At 41.5% G+C, this 13,082-nt stretch overlaps 1 protein-coding gene across 3 annotated transcripts; it reads right to left on the minus strand.

The window, feature by feature from the left end:
* Nucleotides 1–467: 467 nt before the first annotated feature.
* On the minus strand, nucleotides 468–9,777 carry pan2 (poly(A) specific ribonuclease subunit PAN2). Of its 3 annotated transcripts, none has more exons than XM_084015817.1 (26): nucleotides 9,697–9,777; nucleotides 8,970–9,275; nucleotides 8,617–8,786; nucleotides 8,364–8,484; nucleotides 8,145–8,222; nucleotides 7,789–8,059; nucleotides 7,219–7,564; nucleotides 6,454–6,550; nucleotides 6,134–6,253; nucleotides 5,917–6,036; nucleotides 5,683–5,811; nucleotides 5,383–5,582; nucleotides 5,120–5,268; nucleotides 4,848–4,954; nucleotides 4,645–4,743; nucleotides 4,408–4,496; nucleotides 4,022–4,166; nucleotides 3,797–3,937; nucleotides 3,644–3,703; nucleotides 3,475–3,565; nucleotides 3,233–3,390; nucleotides 2,606–2,749; nucleotides 1,774–1,953; nucleotides 1,531–1,624; nucleotides 850–1,053; nucleotides 468–740 (listed from the first exon to the last, which is right to left on the minus strand). In XM_084015817.1, the coding sequence occupies exons 1-26, from the start codon at nucleotides 9,712–9,714 to the stop codon at nucleotides 706–708; spliced, it is 3,672 nt and encodes a 1,223-aa protein (XP_083871943.1). In that variant the 5' UTR covers nucleotides 9,715–9,777; the 3' UTR covers nucleotides 468–705. The 3 variants fall into 3 exon arrangements, with proteins under 3 accessions (XP_083871943.1, XP_083871944.1, XP_083871942.1); XM_084015818.1 differs by having other exon boundaries at nucleotides 862–1,053; nucleotides 9,691–9,750; XM_084015816.1 differs by having other exon boundaries at nucleotides 9,691–9,750.
* Nucleotides 9,778–13,082: the final 3,305 nt, after the last annotated feature.

A 13,082-nucleotide genomic window follows, 5' to 3' on the forward strand; every position in this document is an offset into this window, starting at 1 on the left:
GGAAGTGCTTGGTCGCTTCTAACTTCACCCCCCTTTGGATCCTAAGGACAAGCTACATGCTAGCAAATTAGCGCTGCGCGGAGTCCGCGCAAGAGCCATTGAGTGCACGCACAGAGGAGAGGGAGGTATGTATCACCTCGTCTAACATCAGAGCAGAACATAGTTCAGTATGGAAATGCGGTGGTGTTTTCCTTTAAGATTTTTACGTGTGGAAAGATAGGAAATACATTTGACATCCTATCTATTTCAACATAAGTTATCATGTTTTACTTGATTGCTGATTTGACAACTATTATTAAAAAATCCTCAAGGGGCGATTCCTCTGGTTGCAAAAACGTGTCCAATTGTAGAAGTCTGAGAAAATGACCCGACTTCTCACTTAAAAATCTTCTTCAAGACTAGGTTAATAATGTAAAATCTCTCTTTTCCTGGTATTAAACACAATGTAACTACTAATGCTCATGATATTTTTATTAACATGCAGCAAAATGTATTTATTTTTTTTAAAAAGGCTCCAAAATTGTACATAACTTTCCTTATTCCAAAAACTTTGATGATTAAAACTTTAGTCACCCAGCTGAAGTGGACTGTACAGGCAACAAAGACCTTCATGTACACTGTACACAATGGAAGAATACATGGAAAACAAACACAATATGGCATTGGCTGAACAAGCTCTTCAGTGGGAATGTGTCACGATGCAGCTCACAACCCCATCACAGAGGGAAACACAGCAGCACCTGTTGAAGGAAGAAGAGTGCTTTCAAACCACGCAGACGGACTCCGTTTCCCACGAAGCCCTAAACTCATTATCAAAACATCCGCATCTAATTCAATGTTACGTCGTACTTTTTGGGCTACCTTGACCATCTCCTGTTTCCGATTCCGGGACTTTCCAGTCCATCTGGCGGCCTTTTTCGTAGAGTCCCTTCAAGACCTTCCTCACCTCGTCGTTCCCCCCACCGCGACTCAGCTCCAGGTACTTCCTGTACAGCTGCAGGGCGGTACGTGCATCTTCTATGCTGTCATGGGTTTCTCCCTGGATGCTGAGGTCTAGGAGGAGAGGAAAAAGACAACCAGGGATGACTCATGATCAACCATGAAGCATCACTTTACAATGTGGATATCAGAAATTAAAACCATCACCCACTGGTTTGTGGACTACGGTTTTAAAGCCTCGAGTTTGGCATTCTGGCTATCGCCATCTTGGTTTTTCCTCATAGGCTTCAAAGAAATCAAAATTCTTCTTGGCCATTAGAACAAATGCTAGTTCAAGGCACTTGATGCTACTTCATCACACGGTCAGAGCTGTCAGAGAGCCCACACTGTCACTAACTGCACTCCTTGCATACATATTATTATTATTGGACAACGAAAAAAGCCATTTCAGAGAGAAGCAGACATAAGGATGTACAGTATAAGTTTGAGTAATAAACAGGCTGTCAAACTGATTCAGCAGCGAAAATAGTAAAAAAAAAAAAAGATACAGATGGAAGCTAAAGCCTACAGTTTAAAGAAACCTTAACTTACCAAGAAAGTACCAGGCAAGAAATCTCAGAGAAATCATCCTCTTGCGGGGTAAATGGAAAAGGTAGACGGTGTCTACGACTTGGTCTTTCAGAACCTTGAAAACAGCAAAGAAACAGACTTAAGTCACCTGCGTTCCCCTTACAGGGATTTTATGTATATACTGCCATGCACCACACAGTCAACTGTACATTCAAATTATCTATTCACAAAACAAATCGGACTTTAGGTTGTGACATATCATACCAGTAAATTAATAACCCGAAAGTCCTTCTGTAAACCGTGACCAACAAAGCGAACTCCTGTGTCGATGAGGAAGCGCAGCTTCAAGTAAGTGGACTTCAGTGTGGTCAAATGCTTTGAAGAAATCTTTGCATCCAGGTCTCCTGGTTTGATGCCAGAATATTGGGTCAAATAGTCGACCACCTGGAAGAAACGGACAGAAGTGTCAGGGGTTTATATCATGAGCAGCTATTCCATTACGTTTGAAACAGCAGCTTACGTCACAGCTTTCATTACAACTACTCAATAAATCCTTTTCTATCAAGTTGGACAAACACTGCGTACATACGGCTAACTAGACAAACAAGGGATCGTTCATCATGATCCGAGCACAATAAAAGATCAGGAAATGCGATGCCTACTGCTTGCGCATCCGTAATTGAACAGCAAACAAAAGAAAACCTCCCCGCTGATGTCTTGTTTTGTCTGCCATGAATGATGTGCTACTCATTTCAGAACTTTCCAGAATTTCCTGAACGTACTGCGGTCCCACCAAATATCTCCCCTTCTTGAATGAACCTTGGATCAGATTATCCTGCATGTGTATGAGTGTATTATCAGCACCAACAAAAGGACACACCGTGACAATGAATGCAACAATAGAGGTAGTGATCCGAATAAGTGTCATCCTGCGTAATAGTTTAGTCAGGTGGATCCTGTCTCCACAACATTCAGCACCTTCTGTTAAAAAGGTCATGCTCATTACATTTAAATTCAGGTCATTTGGCAGACGCGTTTGTCCAAAGCGACTTACAATAAGTGCATTGATGTATTTGCTTTGCTGGTTTACACTCACCTGCTCCTGAGTCGAGATGTAGTCATCGATGAAGGGCACCCCCTCGTTGGGCCCCTGACCCCTCACACAGGTGATCCTGGCCACAGACATCTGACTGGGCTTGATGGTCGACTTGGTGCCGTCACTGCGAAGCTCTGCCTCTTCCTTCAAACACACAGTGATGAGGTTTATCTAAAGTGTCTTATCACAATAAGATGTCTGTATAATAATAATAAACAGCTATTAGAATTAGCATCAAAACACAATATAGAGATGGTTAGATCGTAGTTTACAAAAATAATACCCACAGCAGAGCTCAACAATCAAGCAATATTTAAAGCTCTGTAAATAGACTTTTAGTGTAAAACTGATATTATTACACCGTCCTTGTGTTAAAAATAATTCCACGCAACTACAACTGAAAGTAACAAAGTGGTCTCTAAAAGCCTGAATATTTTTTCTAATGCGGTTAAAGTAACCAGGCCATGCTTCCAAAAAAATGTGTTAATTCTAATTACTGACATTCGAATATATATTTAGTAGCCAGGTTACTACAGTATATGTTCTCTGATGACCCGTGTAACCTAGTTCCTTGTAAACTTCCTATCTGCTAGAGTGAGGTAAACAAACATTATAATTCAGAATCACCTGATTGAGTGTGACAAACTCAGCATCCAGCCCCACTAAGTCACTAGCCTGCGGCATCTCGCTGACCATGAGGGGGATGAAAGTGGCGTGACACTTCCTCTGTTTCCGAGCCAACGAGGCCTCCGTCAGCAGCACACTGGCATCTATGGGATTTTTAACTGAGACAAACGGCAAAGCATGAGCGCGTAAATGAACGATTGCAAACGTAGTACGATCTCCAGATTTGAGGTCCTTAAACTTACTGCGGAGGTCGTATTTGGTGTGGTAGTTCCTCTTGGCGTAATAAAGAATGCCTGGCACTTTCCAGCTCACATCAAACTGAGCAGCTTCAGTCTTTGACAAACAAAAAAATTACGTTGACATGACTGCAAACATGACATTTAATTGACGTTAATTAAATAAAATATCTACCTTGTCGATTGGCTCGATTAAGAAATCATTGAAGAGGTACCACTGCTGGTGTGTGACTCCCTGAGAAAGACATCATTTTTTATGTCACTTTCAAACACAGCACTCTTTGTCTGAACTGAACAAATGGATTTTGTAATAAAAAGCTTCACTCACCTCTTTTCTCTGATGGTAGGTCTCTCCCACTTTTATGTGTGCAACCAAGTTTCCACCCGTGCGAGCGTCTAGGATGTGAGGGACCGTGACCACCAAGTCGTAGACAGAGGCGCCCTCCTCCTCCTCTTCAGCAGAACTTAACTGATTGGAGACAATGTAATGGTTATTAGTTGTACACATAAATAATCAAAATCATTGTTTTTAACCAAAAGCTTTCGCCTTCACCTCCTCCCCTTCAGGCCAGCTGCTGATCTCAAGTCCCTGACTTTTGCTGATGGACATCTTGATACTCGGAGGGATCCAGACGTGTCGCAGATCTTCGGCCCGCGTGTCAAATGTAATGCCCTCCATACTGCAGGTGCCCTCCCCGCTGCATGGGATGTAAAGTGATGTGTCAGGGAACTTTCAAGCAGTGGTTAGAGATTCAACACGACACAACGAATTTGAAGAGCTGAAAAAATGTGTCATTATAATTTTTGGAAAAGGAATTTGAAGACCCCTGGGTAATATGTTTTACCGTTTCTCTTATAGAAAGATACATAATATCTACATACATAAATGTTCAAACAACAATGCAAGACAATTTGTTTTTAAATTCAAAGTGATCTTACTCCAAGCACCACTCAGTGGGCATGGGAGGGGGCTCTTTAGGTTTTGGGGGTTCCATTGCCTCTTTCTGCATGGCCTTATTGAAGGCGTACTGTGAAGAAACACATTTACATCATTAATTGATCTAATCTATTAATCCATCTTTATTTATATAAAGGACAGGCATGCTATTTATTAATTAAAGTGTATTTGAAGTTTGCAGGGATGGAAATAAAACCAAAATGACTTCCACCATTTACCTCCGCCTGAACCTTCCAGAACTCAGCCTCTTTAGCACTGTTCACCTCACAGTTGATGACCAGTACATCTGGAAGACATCGAATGTTGCGCGTCTGCACCTGAAGTGACACACAGAAACACAAATGATGCAGAATAGGGTTGACTCAGACTACAAATGTATAGTGTGTTAATAGGATGTGCCTGAATGGGAGCTGTAACTCACTGTGGGCTGATACTTCTCACAGTTTTCACACCACGCCTGAGTGCTTTGCTCCAGACAGATGCTTTTCTTCAAGATTTCAGCAAAGTCATATTCCTTTATTGTTTTTTCTGACGAGTCAAAGCGAAATTAGTATATTGTTAAACAATACAGTACTGTTGACTTTTAATCTGACCGGCCCCAGGTAATTCATACACTCGTCTCTCAGGGCAAGGCTTGAGGTAGCTCCCCAAGACTCCCCATGCACAGCAGTGTGAATGAGTGAATAAACTCACCTTGAGAGCTCTGTTCGGGGTAATGCATGGTGAAGAGCAGCGAGAGTGAGGAACGGACCGTCTCCTTGCCACAGCGACACAGGCTGCTGTTCTCAACTTCACAGCCAAACAGTTTTCCGATGGCGGACTCACCAGAGGAACCCAGAGAACTGTATAATAGTATCACGGATACAACACATACAAATTAGTGCTCATCTTCCCTAAACTTGTCTCTGCAAATGCTTTGTGTGTAACCGTGTTTTATTTCTGTTGGGTGCGCTGACCTGCTGCTGGCTCCCCTGTAGGCTTGTGGGCCCTCCTGCTCCTGTGTCTCCTGGTGGAGCTGCGTGAGGATGAAGCGGTTCCAGCTCTGGATCAAGCGACCGAGTCTGGCCTTTCCCGTTTGCTCGTCCGAGTCCGCGAGGATCAGACCCAGCGCTGAGGCTTCGGGGATGGTACGAAACGCTCGGAGGAAGTTACTGGCCTTGAGAGGCGATAAGAGAAGTTGGATTGGAAATCTACAATGTGGATGAGATTTTAACAGGTCTACTTTGCCATACAAAGAAACAATAACAAACAGATACCTGACATGGATCTCCTCGTGACAAATCCAACATGTGGAAGAGGAAGCCGAGCTCACAGGCCAAGCAAAACTCCTTCTGGCACAAATGATTTTGCACAAGACACCGGATTGGCTCCAGGAAATATAATACCTAATGTGTCAACAGAAACATGAGAACAAAAACACAATATGGGTCAAAGATAACAATCTCCAAAAATCTAATTCAATTTCCATAAAAGCCTTCCTAGTTTCTTACCTGGATCATGCAGTTGCAGTAGGCATTGGGGATGTGAGGCTCAAGGCCGGCAAACAAGGTTCTGTTGTAATGTTTGAAGTCAAAGTCCTCCAGTCCAAGTTTAGAATATTTAATTGTTACCTGATCCAGCACAAAAATCACAACATATTTTCATTAGAAAAAATCATTTTCGTAGCAGCAAACAAATGATTTAAAGAAGATGAAATATGAGTCCAACCTTTCTGTACTTTTTGGGCACCATGTAGAGGTGTGGCTCTTCATCACGTCCGATTGGTGATTCTGGGACCTGGTTATAATTATCATAATCGAGCTCCACATCTTTAATTTTGTAAGGAACCTGAAACCAACACGGAGAATAGATTTTAGATTGTTGCAATCTATATATGAATGTGATGCTGAACACATTCTCTAAATCTAAAAATAAGGGAAATGACACGATACTATCGCTGTTTACAAAATATGTGTTTTGTTTATGTGTTACATAGCAACAAAAGGCTGTTGTAACGTAGTCTAAGATCTAGTGTGTTTTTGACATGCCTGGTTCCGAGGACGGGTACGAGGATTTGCTGCATAACCAATGAACCCAACAGTTTTCATGGCGCGCAGAATTTCTGGGTCCACAGGAGGAGCTCGTCTGTTGGAAAGAACAGTGTTTTTAGATGAAGAGTAACGTTTCATAGATAGTTAAAACAAATAAAAATAAGAGGAAAACACTAGTCAAATGCAGTAAGTGATACAAACTTGCCAGTTTATTAGGTTAACCTAGCTTGAATGTTTTGTTTTGGACAAAAAAATAGGTGTCCAATAAAACAGCTATGCCCCCTTATACTAAGAGGTGTTTATAATATTGGTTCAAGTTCAAAAGCTGGTGATATTCTTTATATTCCCATGAAAAGACCTGTGCATTCCTGATTCTTCCATCTCTCTTTCCAACTTCCCTATCGTGTCTGTGGCACTCTGTCCAAAGCTTATGGGTTCCTACTGAAAATATTAAACTTTAAAAACAGGTCACAAATATTAGTTACATGTTTAATAAAAGCTAAATACTTTCAATAGCTAATAACAACAGCTTGGAGTAGATGGTGTATTTGATGGTAACAAGCCACAGATTTGATACACTTGACAGTATTTCCAGCTGAAGGATGTATTTTGGGGTTTACTCAAAATAAACATAATATTGAAGGAACAATCAACCAATGCAACAGTGTGGCTCGTAATGTGTTTTTAAAAGTTTGTGGACAATATTTGTGGACAATAATATAGCTCTATGATGCAGAGGAACAATGTTTGTGACTGTATTACCTTGGGCTGGGTGTAGCCAGTGTGCTGGACCAGTCCGACAGCAGATGCTCTGTGCTGGTCAGCGGCATGGGGATGAGCGAGAGAGGCAGCAAGTCGTGGTTCCAGTCCAGCTGAGGCAGCGTGTCCACAAGGCAAGGCAGAGCAAACTCCGTCTCTCGGGAGTAGTCATTAAAAGAAACCTCTGGAGCATCAGACCACAAGTGTACACATCCCCCCGAGTCGCCGAAGGCCAAGGCTTGTTTGCTTGATGAGACATCAAAACTCATGAGAAGCTGGCCCACAGTGTTGACGTGAAAAACGTCTGCCATATTGGCGAGTCCATTGGGCTCACAGAACTGGCACTGTCCTGGACAAAGAAACACGAGGAGGAACGTTATTTCCAAGCTACATGTATCAGTACTCAGGAAACATGTTTACTTACAGTTACTACAACAGTTACTAAACACTGGCACGTGTAGCCTGGACAATTAATCTCAAGTTCCACTATTCTGGAAATACTTCCACTTAGGTATTTTGAGTGACAAACGCACTAACTTGCATTGAGGTGACCCCACGTTCCCCAGCTCATACCTGTCTGTGAGAGGATCGCCAGGCGTGACGTGTAGGTTGGAATGAAGCGCAAAAAAAGAGGGTCCACGTGCACCTGAAGAGGTGTTACAGCTCGCATCATACGGAGGTCATACACCATGAGGAATCTGTCACATGCCAACCCGTTCAATCCTCGGCTGGAGAACCCGCAAGCAGCTAGAAGGTTTCCATGAACGTCAAAGTCTGAGAGGCTGCCAGAGAACGCGTCGAACTCGTGCTCCGTTTTGAAGCTACGCAAGTCCCGAAGGGTTATCTGATTTGAAACGGAGGGTGAAAGTGAATGTTTTGTAAACCTGAAAACCACTTTTCACAAACTCATTTGAAAAAGTAATCCTTACCTTGCCAGAGGTGTGCCCACAGAAGAAAAAACGACCAGTTTGCCGAATTATTGCCACTCCAGGTACATCAACAGTGAACTGTCAAGCACACGTGACAAGATACAGTCAAAGCACTTTCTTTTATAGTATATAGTATTTCATCTTATATTAAATGGCAGATAACGTCATGTGGCCCGGTGCTGTATGCATAAATAGTTGTGGCTGTTGATAATCTCTCACCTTTTGAGTTTCTTGAACTGTATTCAAGTCGAGCTCAATCGCATAGTTTTGTAATCCACCCATGAGTAAGGTGTTGTTATCAGTCATAACGAGACTGTGCATATCAGCTCCTTCGTCCATCCTGCAATGTATACATACACAATATTTAATCAATTAATTCTGTAAGAGAATAAATCATTTTAAAGCTGCAGTTTGTCTACAATCAAACTCAGCAAAAGGACATTTATCCCATTGAATTATTTGGCACACTTACGGGTAATCAAACATAACAAGGCCCCCACGACTGTGACATTTGAGGTTACACTTGGAAAGGAACAGGACGCCCGTTTCCAAACTCTGAATGTGTCGGATGTCATCTGACGCGTGTGCTTGGAAAGAAGAATGGCGGCCCATTGTAGGCCCGAAGAATGAGGTAACATGGCCCTAAAAAACCCCACACAAAACAATTAAAGAATTATGATGGAATTAAAAAGTATTGGTGGATTTTCATTAAATAGGAAGCATCCTTCATCTTTCAGAAAGCCCCCCTGTTTCAGAACCATGCAGGCTGAATTACACTTTTTAGGGGGGCCTTTATTCCATCAGAATCATATGATTAAATCTTACTCTGTGATTTCCCATCCAGAGCATTTCCTCCTGGAGATCAAAATGTGTAGCAGTGACGGGGATGCCAACTTCGGAAACGGCACTGTGTAGCTCTGAAAACATCCCCTCCATGAGGTGCACGGCCTCGGGGACTGTCACGGGCAGCCCCTCTGGGTCGAGCTCCACGCCCTGCAGTAAACTGGGGTTGAGGTGGGGGTCCAGGGAGGGCTCCATCCCCGCGTCCAGGGTGGCATGAAGGCTGGGTGGGTACTCACCCATCCCAGCGTCGAGACCGTCAAAGTTCATCATGAGTACAGCTAAATCAACCTGTGGATGAATGACGACGTGTGTAAATAACAATACAAAATCAGCCAATAGATGTATTTTAATTAACTCTCAAGTACCGGTCCAAATTTTGAGGCTAACTTTAGCTCTGGCTTGGAGCAGCTAGCCCTCAGAAGTTACAGTTATAGTTAACTACCAGCAACAGCCTCCAAAGCCGAAGTTAGCATTAATTGCTGAAATGCGTAAACGTTACAGAAAAGCTAAGCTAACGTAACTTCACTCTAGCTAGCGTTGGTTGCCGCTAACAGGTACCGTTTGCTAATTTAGCTAACTTAGCTCACGTTAGCGCGTAGCAGACACGTTAGACTTGTTAGTTACCACGCTCGAAATATTCGCATAACTGGAGAGCGCGTTTTTCAAACATACCAAATGACTTGAAATATGAATAAAAACGTACACCGACCTCTTCTTGTGTCCCCATAAACCGCACAGGTGCCCATGCTCACCTCATTCACAACAATAACACATTGAAAAACACTTCCGGAGCAAGCAGGGGTGCGTTCAAGGGCCCTAGAGTTTGTGAGTGTAATGCAACGATGCCAATTTAATCAAGTAATGAAATGTACAGTAGTTAAGTGTTATTTTGTGGTCCTTTACTTTAGTATGTATTTTGTGATAATCTGACAGCGGGAGCTACTAGATTTGGATAGAAGATTTTAAATGTTAAAACATGATCAGTTTATAAAATACACATGTTAATGATGAAGCTCTACAATTTGGTTTTTGGCAATGCACCCTGTCAATAATGTGGAATGATGCCCTATGTAATTGTTTTGTTTTAGAACTGTTATTATTAAAACTACACACTGCTAATCCCATTGTTTTTTATAAAATTAAATACCACAAACTAATTGTCACACAATCAACATGGAGGCAGGATTCCAGCATTTGCAGTGCTCTATTTTTTTTTGTGCCTCTGTGTAAATGTAAATCATCTGTCATGTCAGGAGTTACCTCCAACATGGCTGATTCAGCGCCTCATGATTTACATGTTCAATGCTTACACAGGAGGAAGTGTTCCTTTTATGTATTTAAGCAGGAAGTTAAGATGTGGGAGTCTGGGGTGATGAATGAATGAATATACAATACAATACAAATATACAATATATGTAAGGTGCACCTTACGTATATTATAGTTTTTGCCATAACCATGATCCTTCTGAAATCTTAACCATACCTCCGTTGCTATAGATATTGCAGAAAGTCAACACAGAAAGATGGAAGAAGGGGTGATACATATATTACCTTCAGTATTAATATAGTCCGTGCAAAACATCTCAGTGATTTTCCCATAAAGTAACAAACTGAGAAATTTGGGTTACATGCCTTTGTTCTGTGTTAATCTGAATTGAAGGAGTATTAGCAGGCTTTTTTAATGAATGACTAAATGACACCAAAATAAGGCTGCTTCCTTTATTTGTTTGCTCATATTGTTAAGTGCAATAAATGAGTCACCTACAGGCGTATCATCGCTATAAAGAACGTAGATGGGGAAGATTAAGGAAGCATGAAATATCGTATGCCTTCCCTTGTCATTTCCTTTATTTGTGAAAGAAAAAAATTCAGTGGCGATGGTTTTTCTCTGGTAGACAAGAGGGGCAGATTGCAGACACAGATGGAAAGTTTGTCCAATGTGTGAGGAGAATTCTGTTCATTATCACCCTGAAATATAAAGGTTAATCTCACTTCCTCGACACAGCCATGACTATGAAACACATTTAGGACACATTTAGGTTAATTGGGTGTCACTGTTAGTAGTTTTTTCTATTACTATTATACATTTCATTTGTGTAAATCATTTCAGCTAAGAATGAATTTTGAGTACATGTCATTAAAGCAACCCCACTGAAGATGTATTTAATTAAGTTACTCAAGTTCTGTACTTAAGTTCAATTATGATATACTTGTACTTGAGTATTTTAATCATAAACATATTATGTGAATGTTGAATTTGACACTTATAGTGGAGATACTTTTAACTTTAATATGCTTGCATGATTTAGTACTTTACTACTAAACTACCCAATAGTGGCTTATAAAAAAGTATCACCAATAAAATGCTTTTACATGTTTAAGGTAGTGAAAAAATAATAACATTCTATAACACGTCAAAAGGAGCCACTATATAATCTAAAGTATATAATCTTTTACTTGTGTAGTCATTTTAGACAAAGGTCTTTCTTCGTGTCTTATTCATCTAAGTACTTCTTCCAACGCTGGTCTTTTTCTTCCCTTTTTTCTGTAAACATGGCAATTACCGAATATGATGTAATTATTCTGACCTCATGCTGCTCAAGCTTCCTGCCTGTGTAGGTTACGTGAATATTGATTTGCACTCTTTATGAACTCACCTGAGGGATGCAGGGAAACCCTGTGCATGAGTCACAGGTCCGGTCTGTCGGTCATCAACACTTCAAAAGCAGCGCGCCTCCACGCAACACTCACAATCAGTCACAGGGACGAACTGGCAACAGGAGCTTCTGACCGGACACAGCTCATTCAAGGAAAAGAAAAAACACATCATGTATTTTTGTTTCGAGACTTTTGCTGCTCTTTTGGTGCTTTTCGCGGCCGCATCCTGCGCTCCCGCCGGTCACGGTCTGCAAGACGCGTGCGGGGACGTGCGGACCAGCTCTCTGGCGCTCAATCACGCTGCCCAAACTGCATCAATAGAGGTAAGTGTTCTTTATTTTTATGTAGTTACTAATTCAAAATACACACACACACGAAAACATTATATATAACTTGTGTTTTATATGAATATAATGTTTTTACAAATGCTTTTATGTTGAAGAATGAGTGTAATATTTTAAGTTTTTTTTGTCAATGTCAATGTTATAATTGTTTAAATTCAGAAGCGCAGACTGGACAGTAATATGAAGATTACATTGAATATAATGTCTTTAAATTTCCCATATACCAGCTGCTTTTGCTTGATATGTTTACTATTTTTTATAGAATGCAACGTTGTTACTGAGCATGTTTGTCTCGAATGGTTTACAGGCACGAAATGGATCCAAAGATGTGACAGACTTCACCACACTTGTTTGGATGGAGGCGAAAGACATGTGTGACCCAGCGTCCCTCAAAAAGGAGTCTGCGGTAAGCCACGCATACCATTAATGTCAGTAATGTATCAGTGACAGTAGAAAGTAATGGATACAACAGGATGAGTTCCTGATTGTGACGTGATTTCTAAGTCTTCCTATGCCTCTGTCCTTCCTCAGACGTGCCCTGGGAAGATACTCAGCGTCTTAACGAGCTACATCTCTGCAGTGGAGAGAGTTGCTGGATTTCAAAGCTGCTCGGAGTCTGTCAGGAAAGTGAAGCCAGCGATGCTCAAACTGCATGAAGACATGAGCAAATGTGTGAAGTCGAAGGCAGGGACGGAACACCAGAAGGTAAGAAGACCAATAATCTTTGGGAGGGACGGGTTTACCTTCATTTATTAGTTAGAAGCGCATCATTTCTCAGATAAAACTGGACAAAAGTGTCAACTTTTTTTTCTTCTTCTGGTTCTTCAGGTGTCCATCGCCGATGAAGAGCACATTCAAGACTGGAAGGAGGTTCCGCTGTGCCACTACACCCTAGACAGGCTCTTCTCCTTCTCCATCCTAAGTGCTCGAGTCTTTGCCGTTGGTGATCCAGCTCATCACACAGGAGGCTCAACTCAGAAATGCATGTAGAACATGAAAATGTTTGCTGATGTGCAGCTGTGAATTGTAAAAGCATCCTTTAAGTGATCACATTGATCAACGTCTCTAGTACAGCCTTCGATGGCTGATGATC

Source organism: Eutrigla gurnardus (genome assembly GCF_963514095.1).
Source record: "Eutrigla gurnardus genome assembly, chromosome: 8".
Lineage (NCBI taxonomy): Eukaryota > Metazoa > Chordata > Actinopteri > Perciformes > Triglidae > Eutrigla > Eutrigla gurnardus.

Coding starts and splice junctions, on each gene's coding strand:
- pan2 (XM_084015816.1), bottom strand. CDS start 9,714: ATGGGGACACAAGAAGAGGTCGGT. Junction 3,704..3,796: donor CCTACCATCAGAGAAAAGAG/GTGAGTGAAGCT, acceptor TGTCTTTCTCAG/GGAGTCACACACCAGCAGTG. Junction 3,391..3,474: donor CACCAAATACGACCTCCGCA/GTAAGTTTAAGG, acceptor CGTTTGTCTCAG/TTAAAAATCCCATAGATGCC.